Source organism: Psammomys obesus, unplaced genomic scaffold (genome assembly GCF_907164565.1).
Source record: "Psammomys obesus unplaced genomic scaffold, mPsaObe1.curated_primary_1811, whole genome shotgun sequence".
In the NCBI taxonomy this organism is placed as follows: Eukaryota; Metazoa; Chordata; class Mammalia; order Rodentia; family Muridae; genus Psammomys; species Psammomys obesus.
In genome coordinates, this window is record NW_026596039.1 from 6,649,739 (window position 1) to 6,661,981 (window position 12,243).

Consider the following 12,243-nt stretch of genomic DNA (forward strand, 5'->3'; position numbering starts at 1 on the left):
AATAATAATAATAATAATAATAATAATAATAATAATAATAATAATAAATCATCTTATGCTTCCCAATGTCTGTGACTCAGTGTTCTCCTACTCTCTGAGGTGCTGGGATCAAGCCAAAGGTGAGCACTGATCTGTACCCCAACCCTTTTTTCATTCATTCATTCATTCATTCACTCACTTATTCACTCATTTTTGAAAAGGTCCCACTAAATTGTACCAGGCCTGGTTCCAGCCTGTCTTGTAAGGAGCTGGCATGCTGAACTTCCTGAATTTCTGCTTTTATTATACACACAAATTTCAAAAGTCTCATAGTTTGTCACTATGGACTAAACTGTGTCCAACTCACCTTCCAATTTTCCTTTCACTGTTCAAAGTTGTTTTCCCATCCAACAATACTCCAAACCAAAGTTTTTCTAAAAACATTCCATTCTCTTTATGGAAAGTTCCCTGAATGCTTCTTCAGCTAATCCAAATTCCACTTCTCCCTTTAACTGGATCTGTTGTTTTAGTCATCTTCCTAGGTTTTGGATAACCCTGACTCACCCACAGTGAGCTTTCATTTCTTTCAAAATCCCAAGTACTTAACTGCATAGCAGGTCTTCACTAGTTCTCCAACAGCTGATGAACACCTAACAAGCTAGGGGCGAGCAAGTGAAGTCCCAGCCTTTACTGAAGCGCTCAGAGCTACATGAGTGATACTAGATCTTAACAGCTGCATGGGTGGCTTATCTGCTGCAGGAGAGAGCCAGAGAGCACAGCAGAGAGAGCACATATGAGAGCCCGTGGGGAAGAGATGCACTGCTTGGGAGGGGGCAGGGGGTAAACTGCAGAGAGCAGTGCCCTACCACACGTGTGCCACACAACCTGTAGCTCTTAACGCTTCTTAAGAATGACAGCTGTTCTTCAACAAGGCAAGCTTCTCCTGCAGAGAGAAGTGGCTGCATTAAGGGCCCTGATTGAAGTCGCTGCCCTAACAAGCCACTCACCTTCAATACTTTCCGCACAGATCTGAAAGCCATCATCACTTGAAATTTCAAAAACAAGCCCTTTCTTGGGCTTTTTTTCAGTAATGCTTTCCTTCCTCTTTTGTTCTTGCTGGAGCCAAAGCATCAGTGGAGAGCTGAAACTGTTTTCTTCTTCTTCTGCAGCTTTAGGTTCTATGATGGGAAAACAAGGGCCGAAGTATTTGCTAAAGCCAATGTGCACCGAGTGCTATGTGCGGGATGTTTTACCCCAGTGGTTCTCAACCTGTAGGTTGTAAACCCTTTGGGAGTCGAATAATCCTTTCTTAGGAGTCACCTAACTCCACTGGAAAACACAGATATTTGCAGTATGATTTACAACAGTAGCAAAATTATAGTTAGGAAGTAGCATGAAAATCATTTTATGATTGCAGGTCCCCACAGCATGAGGACCTGTATTAAAGGGCCACAGCATCAGGAAGGATGGGAACCTCTGCTTTACACGCATCACCTCCATTTCTGAGGACACGCCGTATCTGGTGCTATCCCTACTCACCAGTAAGAGCACTGAGGCTCAAGGAACTTGTCCTGGGTCACAATACCAAGTACTAAAACTGTGTGTGCATGTGTGGGTGAGTGTGGGAACGTGTGTGTGAGTGGTGTATTTAATAGATCTTTTTGTAGCAGAGCTTCTGGTGAATTCATGATTATTTTTTCCCCATACATAACTGTTCTCATCAGGGTCAAGGCCAGGCCAAACAAAAATCCCCTTTCCTCTATGTGAATCATTAATTATGTCTCAGATACTCTCCTAGGAATGTCACCCCATGTGACATTATCTCATGTAAGCCTCACAACCACCACCACCACTGAGATAGGTGTTACAATTGACCAACTGACCCTTTTTTTTTTTTTAAAGATAAGGTCACTATGTAGCCCTGCCTGGCCTGTAGCTTGCTATGTAGAACATGCTGCCTGTCTTTGCTTCTCAAGTGCTCCTGCTATACCAAGGCCAGCCTGAGTCCTTTTTAAAGGTAAGAAACTGAGCTGGGTGTGGTGATGCCTGTCTATAACCCTTACTGTTCTGAGGCTGAGGGAGGATGCTCAATGCTAGTCTGGGCAACCCCTAATGTTCTAGGTCAACTAGGATAACACAGTGAGATGAGTGAATGACAATATAAACAAATACGGGAAAACTGAAGCAGACCAAGTAAAAGCCAGGTTCACACAGCTAAAGTAATGGGATTTGAACCTGTCTAGTTCTGGAGACTGTACTCAGCTACCATGCCTGCCTGTAATCACGACTCAGGCCTGAGGACCTGGCCAACCAGCAGGATATGGTAACAGCCCAAATCTCAAGCCTAAGTCCTTTTCTTCTGGAAAGTCACTTTGTTTGTTTCTATTTCGAGCAGGGTTTCTCTGTGTAGCCATGCTGTCCTGGAACTCACTCTGTAGACCAGAAAGCTGAGACAGAATTTGAGTTTCCTCAAACTCCTAGAGATCTGCCTGCCTCTGCCTCCCAAGTGCTGGGATTAAAGGCATGCCCAAGCACTACCCAACTCTATTTACTTTTCCAAGAGCTCACTCTGAAGTCCAGGCTTAACTTGGGCCTTACTATGTAGCCCAGGTTGACTTCAAACTCATGACAACTTTCCTTCCTCTGTCTCCTGAAACAAATGCTTAGGTTCTAGAGTGTGTACTATGATAATTGTAAAGTGGCAAGTCGCACTAGGCCAGATCCAAAGAGCTGTGAGATGCATGTGGTTTCATAATCAAATCTAACTACCTATGAGAGATTGCTCCAGTTTCTCGAAGGGAATTTACCCTAAGATGTCATTTAGATATAAGAAACAACTCAATAGACAACTAAAGGTTATCACCAGCTACCTAAAATGTCAATGTCTTTAAAGTTAGTTTAGCAAAAGAGGATCCACCCCTGACAGGTAATGACAGACAGCACAATTGAAGACAGTTGGAAGAAAGGGACCAAGTTTTACTCTATGACTTTACACTGATTAACTTTCTTGGGACTTTGGTTTGCTTCCTCCCATCTAGACTATCAGAAGACAATGCAGGCAATTCTCTTGTGTTTTAGGTAGCACAGGCTGCCCTCAAGCCTATTATGTGACTCAGTCTCACCTTGAACTCACAATTCTGCCTCAGTTTCTCAGGTGCTGGGGTTACATGTGTGCACCACCATGGCTAGCTTGCCTGTATGATTTTTAAACAGTTCTTATAGCTTTAAAGTTCTCTACTATAACCTAGTAATCAACCACATACCTGCATTTTCTTGCTCATTTGCTGGATTCTGTGTTGCCTTAATCTCTGGAAGAGCAGCCACTGGTCTGAACGAAAATAAAACCAGACATGAGAAGGGAGGCCAGATGGTTTTCAACTCAAAGATAAAAACAACTGTTCACAATCTGCCATATATCCTGTCAGTTATTTAAAACATCTACTAAGAAAATGAACATAAAGTGCTTTAAAATCTTTTATTTATTAGTGTTGGGGGGGGGGTGTTGAGTGTATATGCCTGGGTGTTGAGCAACTCCTTCCACTGTGAGATCCAGGAATCAAGCGTAGGTCATCCAGTTTTTAAGGTTTTTAGTGCACCTTTGTGCAGTGACTGCATGGGTACCCACAGAAGCTAGAGAGGCACTGAATCCAGGTACAGGTGCTGTCAGAACGGGAAGCACCTGTAACTACTCTGCCATCTCTCCAGCCCTAAGACCATGTTTTGTGAGATTTCTTTCCAAATACTGGCAGTATCTGATCTTGAGATTTTGGATTGCGCCTCTAAAATTTTTCTCAATCTTACAGTACACATAAGTACAAAGCCACTTTTCAGGACAGTATTGCAGAATTTAACTAACTTAGCTGGCTTAATTGAAAATCTAGGTAAGCTGCACGAACTACTACACCATCTATTTTCATCTTTTCCAATTTACTACTTTCCCAAACAGTCCAAGTACATACTCATAGGCATGTGGCTAACTAGTTACTATAGCAACTAGTAAATCACCATAAATTACATAAATTACTAAAGATTAACAACAGCAAAGAAACAACTGGAACACAACATGGACACATGTCAGCCCAGGAGGAGGTATATAAAAACAACTAAGCGAAAAAATAAGAACAGTAAATACAGTGGTATCGATTTACTATAAATGCTAATTGTAGGTGGCAAACTGTACTAAGCCAGATTGAAAGAGCTGTGAGATGCATGTGGTTTTATCATTAAATCCTAGCTACCTAAGAGAGATACTTAATGTAAATAGAAAAGTATGTACACAGGTTTATATAAGAGCATACACACATAGAAATATATGCAGAATAAAACCAAACTATGGGGCTGGAGAGATAGCTCAGCAGTTAACAGCATTAGCTGCTCTTCCAGAGGCCAGGGTTCAATTCCTAACACCCACATGGTAGCTCACAACTGTCTGTAACTTCTGTTCCAGGGGATCTGACAGCCTCAGACAGGCAGACATGCAGATGAGACATCAAAGTACATAAAATAAAAATAAATAAATTAAAAACAAAACAAACAACAAGAACAAAACACAAAACCATTACTAAAGTCACTTCTACGGAACAGACTGAGAAGGGCTGAGAAAGACAAACAGGAATCAATAGAAATTATTTAAATAATTCTAGCTTAGAAAAAGGAAAAAAGGAGGTGGACCAGCAAGACAACTCAGAGAGTAAGATGACTTGCTGTACCAGCCTGACTGCCTGCATTTGTTCTTTGGAGCCTTTATAAAGGCAGGAGAAATGATGTCACAATATTGTCTCCTGACCTCTACACATATACCACACAAGTGCATCTACACATAAAAATAACAAATATAAATTTAAAAAAAAAAATCCACCTCATTTTTGTTTTACAAGTCTGCATTTACTTTCATTAAAACAAAAACTCTTTTTTTTTGGGGGGGGGGTGCACAAGGTCTCAGTATATGGCTTTTGCTGGCCTCAGCCTCCCCAGTTCTGGGATTAAAGATCGCCATACCATGAGATGCCTGTCATGAACACTTCTGACAACAGAACAAAACCCAATGCAAATCAGAAGGAAGCCTATTTCACATGTGGCGGACATAGAGATGTCAATCTGCAGCTCACCCTGCAGGCTGCCCACACTCCTTCTGTGATGGCTGTTCCACTCCAGCTGCGTCCTGTTGTTCCCTGTCGGCTCTAGGAGTCCTAAAACAGAATCAGTTGTATCTTTTTAAAAAACCACCAGCAAATACGCATTGGACAGATAAAGCTCACAAGCCTGCAACATTAGCTATGGTCACAAACAGTGACCATAGAGGGCACAAGGACTGTCCAGTGGAAGAGTAGTGTCCTCTATGCTTTACATGTGTACTTCCAATACAGTGTTTAGAACAGAGATGACTTTATGAGACTCCACAGCAGGAACACTCAGCAATCAGACAGGACTACCATTCCCTCAAATGCCACAAAATTCACAAAATAGAACCAAGTAGTCAGCACTGTCTAAACTCAAAGGACAATCAAACCATCTACTGATAAGCTAGCTTTTGCACCACTGATCACTACCTAAGCCTAGGTGATAAAAACAATTCCTGGGCACATCGTGTACAGTGTCACACCCAGAGCACAAAAACCCGCAGCAGCAGAATGAACCTGCACATCACTTACCGAGTGACTGAGGGCTGGGGCACTGGCTTGGCTTCTTGGTCTGGAATGTGTGCTTCGGAAGAGCTGGTCCGCAAATGGGAAACTTTGTGCTTCTTGCCATTCCCCTTGTCTAGGGGCAGCTGAATCCGCTTGACTTTTGGTTTTGGTTTAGTGGGACCTGGCACTGAGGAACTTGCTGACTGCTGTCCAGAGGATGGGGAGCTCCCTGGAGAGGTGGAGCTGGCTTGCTTAGCTGAGGGCAAAGCCTTGCTCTGCTCTAGCCTCACACCGTTAGGAGTGTCTGCTGTCTGAGTGAAGTTGGATGGCTGGGTCCCTGGAGCAGAATCTGGATCCCGATCCCGCTGGGAAGATGGGGTAGCAGTTTTGCCAGCTAGGAGCTGGTTCACGCGTGGTAGCTTATAGTGTTCTTCGGTATCCCCAGGAGGGGACACAGCTGTCATGCCTGTAGTCTGAGAAGAAGGGAGCACACAGATGCTAGGTGCTGCTGTCATTGCAGCAGCGGAGGGAGTCTGTGATGTCCCCAGCTGTGGGAACATTCCTGAACCTGGTGGTAAAGCCACAGGCTGGTCCTGAATGCCCAGGCTCTGCTGGCTGGCTTTGATTAAAAGATGGCTTATTGAGCCAATATCTGGGGTCCCAAGCAACCTCTGGTTAGTTAAGGTGACATGTCCTGGAACTGATGTGCTATTTGTAGGGGTTGTTGTAGTTTGCATGGATACCACGTTCAGGACGGAGGAACCGGATGCCAAGGCAGACACAGGCCCGGATGTGAGGTGGCTCGTATCCTGGCTTACTGTTGACGAGCCCGCCACTGTGGCAGTGGCTCCGCCCACACTCTGTGGTGGCAAAAGGGGTGCCTGTTCAAAATACATGATGCCAGATTTAGATCTTTTTATGATGTTGGGGACGGTTCGATGAGATGAAGTGTTAAGTGACCCCAAGTCTAACAGACTGGGGTGGTTGGAAAGCTGGGAGGGTGTGAAGTTAATCAGTGTCATGTTAGAGACCACATCCGAAGGGGCAATGTTTGAAGGGGCACTAGAGGGGGCAAGTTTTTTATTCTTTCGAGTGTGCAGACGAGATATGGGTCTTTTCTTGAGTCCAGAGGATGGAGTGGCCACTGTGGTAGTGAGGTCTGTCCTCTGGTTAGCTTCTGAACCCAAAAGCTGGGGATCTGGAGGAGGCTGAACCCCAATAAGTAGGCCTGAAGGAGGACTGCTGATGTTGGGTGGGAAACTACTTTGAGCAGCTGCAGGGAAGGAATGTAAGTGCTGGTGATGAGGCATGGACAGCAATCCTTTGCTAGCAGGAGGGAACAGAGACTGAGAAGGTGGCAAGCTTGGATTTAGTCCTGGGGTTAGGGTAAGCCCACTTCCCATGGGCCCCAATACAGAGGTATTTGTCTCCATCACACTGGGTGTAGAGCTAACAGGAGAGGTCAATTGGATTTTTTGGGTCACTCCATTTGGAAGAGTTTGGAGAACATAAAGTGGCTGCATGTTCTGATTAACAACAATGAGTTTCTCAGTGGCTGGTTTCAGGTGGGGTGGAGTGGTCTGGACAGCTGCATTAGAGATCTGAGATGGGCCGGGGCTATCAGTAGAATTGGGCACATACTTCTGGTTCTGGATGGGAACAGTAGGGGAAACAGGTACCTGAAGGCCAGGAGTGCTACTGTTTCTAGTTAAATCCTGACTGTTGCCATGACCTTGTTCCACTGAACCACAAGGAGGGCTGGAGATATGGTCTGCATCCATGTGTCCTTGGATGAAGTGATCAGGAGTCATGTGGCCTTCAGGAGTGGGGTCTACTCCTGGGCTTAGCAGTGCTGGGTCACCCTCAGTAGAGGCTACAGACTTTTCTGTGATGGTCACTCTCTTCTCTCCTGAATCTGAGATTACGGCCAGTCTGCTGGGATTCTGGCTAGGTACAGTGGGACTACGGGTGGTCAGGACGGAGAGGTCAGATGGCAGTTCAAGAGGCAGCTCAAACTGCTCCTCTGCTGAGATGGAAGAGGAGACACTACTGTCCACAGGCTCTGTCGCTGGCAGCTGCTGAGAAAACACTTCAAAAAGACCCATATCCTTTTCCCGATTACTGTCAAGTCCCAGCCCTTCACCAAGAGTCAGGAGTTCAGAGGAAGATGACTCTGGGCTCTCACCCAGAGCCTGCATGGATGGAGTATTCTTTAGTACAAAGTCCATGATGTCTGAAGGAAGGATATTCCCACAATCATCGCTGTTGTTATTGTCAGAGTCTGATTTTAGGAGCTCAGTGTTGTAGGTGTCCAGTAAGTTCTTGTCTGAGGGGGTACTTGTGTGGACTCTGCGGCTTGATTCCAGGGAGCTGAGCTGAGCTTCCAGAGAATCCTGACCCTGTGCTTTCACTCTGCTTACAGAGTGGCAGTTATCCAACTTTGGCTCATTTTTGTGGCCAACGGCACTCTTAATGACGTGCTCTTTCTCTCCAGCATCTTCAGGCCGATCAATCTTTAAGTTTTCTGTTCCATTTTCTTTCCCATTTCTTTTTGGAATCTGGTTGCTCTTCCTGGTTGTGGCAGTGACACTAGTATCACTCTCTGTCCCATCATCAACACCATCCAGCTGTGAAATTTTCGGAAGATCACACTGTTCCTCCTCCCGAAATAAATTATGGGATGCTAGCCGCTCCTCTCCACCTGAAGAAATGACTGTTCTAGTGAAGTTGTAATAGTATAAATCGTCTTCATCTGATGTGCTCAGGTCATCGGCCCCATCCACCTGTCCTTCTGCTGACCTCTTTCCTCGCTTTTTCCCAGTAGAACTGCTGTAGAATGGAATGTCTTCTTCACCGTAAGACCTGACTCCATAGAGTGGAGTGAGCCCAAAGAACATGTTAGACCGCGCACGGGCACTGCGGCGGGGGTACCGTCTCTTAAAAGAGCTGTCCTCCTGAGGTTTGGGGCCATCTGGAATCATCAGGTTTCTGTCCTGTTCTGGAAGATTCTGATAGTTGTTTTGAGGATCTTGGGATGAGGGATTGTTGGGGCTCGGCTGAACCCCGGGGCCAGCTGCTGGACTTCTGGAGGCTGAGACTGGCTCTGCTGGACATGCCGACTCTATGTGTACAGGGGAGTTGGGGCCACTTTCTTTCTGAGTATTTTTCGGCTGATTCTCACTTTCCATTTTCAGAGGTGTTACTTTAACAGAGCACTTCCGTGGAGCCTGTAGCTCCTTGGAAGATCCTTCTACTTGTGAGGACTGACCTTTAGGGACTCCTGAAATAGGAAGAACTTTATCCCCAATCTTATCAGATAAAACATTATTACATGGCCTTTGACCCAGAAACCCAGGAGTCATCACCTCATCAGCAAACTCTGGATTCAGTTTTCCTTCCTCACCAGCTGTCACCTGACCAGGTTCCAAAAAGGATCTAGTGGAATGCTTTTCTTTGCAAGTCTCTTTAGAAGACTTTTTCCCTTTCTGTCTCCTGTCTCTGGAACTAGGTCCTACATGTTCATGCAGAATGGATGGCCTGTGGCCCACACCAGGGAGCTTCAAGGTTTTGATTTCACCATCTTCATTTGGAGAGGGCTTTACTGACTGGGGAGAATCCACGTGCTGGTCTCGGTCACTCCTTTGCCCCTTCAAGTGGAGCTGTGGGTAGGAGACAGTCTCTTTAGAAGAAAATGGCACTGAAGAAGGTTCAGCAAAAGTGCCGACTTTACTAACATTTAGTTCTCCAGGAGTTGTGTTATGAAGCTGCGGTAGCAGTTTAGGAATCCCAGGATGAGCCATGTTATGTCCAGATCCATCTGAGCTCTTGGAGCCTGGAGCTCTGTTTTTCTCTCCCTTTAATGAGGAGCCCTTGGGTACCACATCTGAAGTACTAGACCGCTTCATTTCAGAGGATGAAGATCCATCCAAATGACTGGGTTTTGAGCCTCCAGTGACTACTGTCCTTTGAGAACCTGAAGAGGTGGAAGTGCTGTGCCCTACATTAGCACTTGAATTCAACAACCCTACGGCGCGATCAGTTGCTTTGGCACTTGACTCAGGATTTGTAGCAGCCCCAAGGCTGGGGACTGAGGAAACACTATTCCTGGAGTAGACACTCCCAGTTCTCATTGGAGACATTATCCGGAGCTTGGACCGCAGCGGCGATAAGGAGGAAGTGCTGTGACGCCTGGAGCCAATGCTCCGAAGACCAGATGAGAGCAAAGGATCGCCGACTGTGACAATTTCATGAGTGGTTGGTGTAGGACTTCCTGAACAAGGGAGAGAAGAGTGAGAAAGTTGATCAAAGACAGAACAAATGTGTCAAGTCACTAGTTTCAACCACTTGGATAGACCTGTTTATAGGCAACCTTTCAGTTAGCAAAAGGCACGAAGTTAAGGTTGCCTACAAGAATGGTCAGTGGGGCAGAGAAATCCTTTACCTGCAGAAGGCAATGGCCGGCAGCCCGGGGACCTCTGTGTAGGGGGGTAGCTGGGTGTTCGAATCCTAGGGACCTTTGAGATGACATGATAGTAACAAGAGCTTGAGGTCTGTGAATGAGGTCGGTCGGGTGACGGAGGACTTAAAATTGCAGCTGTACTTTGACTGTCCTTACATGAAGTTTCTGTGATAAATAAAAACTTGTAAATGAAAGAGCTCAGTTAAAATACCTAACAAATTAAAATGAACAAATAAACAAATTGATGACAAAAAAAAAAAAATCTAACAGATGAACTAATATAAACATAGCTGGCTATCAGGGCTGGCAAGTTGCAATGAGTTCAAATGCTCAAACTTGATGATCTGAGTTCAGTCCCTACAGTCCATGGTGACAGGAAAGAACCAAGTCCCACAGTTGTCTTCTAACATCTCTGACATCCTGTGCACATCGCTCACACAGACAAGCACACCCATATATACAGACTCGTATACTCAAAGTGCTAGCAGACAAATGACAAACTAGAAACAAAAGAGGTGTCCCAAATTAAATGACTCTTCCCCATTTTTCAATCCCAGCGTATAATCACAAACCCTGAATTCAGGTCCTACTTGGACTGAAACTAACCCAGAAATGATGAGGGGCTATGGGCGATGGTCCTGTTGTCATCGTGTTCAACTGTGCTATTGATGTCTGGCTCTGCAACAGGTGGACGGCACTCCATGATCTTGCATGTGTACACACAGCGCTTCCGGGCATCTGTGGTGCTCCAGTATACCCGTGAACACCTGGCAAATGGGAAAGACACACACAAGCACAAATGAAGGACAGATGCACAGAGTATCATTTCCCGAATTTCTCCCCATCGTGGGTTCTCTGGTCTCCTCAACTCAGAGACTATAGTTTTAGCTCTTAGGTTCTTAGTAGAGACTATCCAGGTGTGGTGGTTTTAAACTTTGTGAAGTCCAATACGCATCCATGAGGAATTAATGCCTTATAGTATACATAACTTGAGACCCTAAAAAAAAAAAAACAAAAAACAAAAAACAAACAAAACAAAAAACCAAAAAAACTCAAACCTGTGGACCCCTTTTTCAGTAAAGTTCTACAAAATAAGAAAAATACAAGTGCTTCATGTTTGTATAAAGAGCTACTAGACAAACACAAGTTCAGACCATGAAGAGAGCTGGAATGCACAACTGGAGAACACACTGTAAAATGAGGTTCTGGAGAGGGAGATAAAGAAGGGGATTATTTTGGAGACAGGCTCTCCCTGTGGTGCAAGGTGGCCTGAAACTCAGAGATCCACCTGCCTCAGCTTCCCTGTACACACCCTGAGCAGCTCTAGAAGGGGCATTTTGATCTTACATCATCAGCTTGTTAAGTACTTAAAAAGATTACAAATAGTTTGCTTTGAGACAAGGTCTTGCTATGTAGCCTAGGCTACATTTATAATCTTTTAGCTGGGCATGGTAATGCACACCTGTAATCCAAGCTGAGGCAGGGGAACTGCGAGTGTCAGAACAGCCTGAGCCTAACTATGAAAGCTGGCTGGTGGTGGGTTTAGAATAGTTAAAGGCAGCTACCAAGTATATCTCCACATTTAATGACCCATACTGTTAGGGAGCCATGCTGTGGTGCTGCTGTGTCCTGTCTTTACTGGACTTACTGGTATCCAATAGGAAAGAGCTTATCTTCACAGTCAGAGAGATCATTCAGAATTCCCAAACAGTCGATCGTCATTGAGCCTAAACAAGGAAGGAAGAACTAATTAGAAGAAATGGGAAGAATCATTTTTGAAAGCAAGGAGCAGAAATGATAGTAGAGCGGTCCCATTAACAAAGACCTGGCCATACCTATCATCATGTGGATGTTCTCGGGTTCCAAGCCACTGAGGAACTTCCTTCGCAAGCTGATTCCTTCAAAGTCCACAAACACTCTTCTAAAAACTTCAAATCCATTCTCAGGAACCACCTTAAAGGAAACCCATGGTTGCTATTAATGGACTGTGCCTTTATATTACTTTCAGAATACCAACTCCTGGAGGCAAAACAGAGAACCTTATTTCAAAATCACCCTTCTGTCTCACTGCCACCTCTTTCTCACTAGATGAGATGATCCCTCAGAACATTTGAGAAAGGCAAAATCGAGTTTACCATCTTGCTACTTTTAGCATTTCCCTCCTAAATTTCTAAAAAA

The 12,243-nt window shown here is 44.9% G+C and overlaps 1 protein-coding gene across 1 annotated transcript in view; it reads right to left on the reverse strand.

The window, feature by feature from the left end:
- The window catches only part of Kmt2a (lysine methyltransferase 2A), a 60,383-nt gene that overhangs the window by 10,888 nt on the left and 37,252 nt on the right, over window positions 1-12,243 (reverse strand). Inside the window, exons 24-31 of the mRNA XM_055622042.1 lie at window positions 11,901-12,018; window positions 11,714-11,792; window positions 10,672-10,832; window positions 10,048-10,230; window positions 5,631-9,876; window positions 5,088-5,168; window positions 3,243-3,307; window positions 987-1,157 (exon numbers count right to left, since the gene is read on the reverse strand). Coding sequence (XP_055478017.1) covers window positions 987-1,157; window positions 3,243-3,307; window positions 5,088-5,168; window positions 5,631-9,876; window positions 10,048-10,230; window positions 10,672-10,832; window positions 11,714-11,792; window positions 11,901-12,018 — 5,104 coding nt within the window. The remainder of the gene's footprint in view (window positions 1-986; window positions 1,158-3,242; window positions 3,308-5,087; window positions 5,169-5,630; window positions 9,877-10,047; window positions 10,231-10,671; window positions 10,833-11,713; window positions 11,793-11,900; window positions 12,019-12,243) is intronic.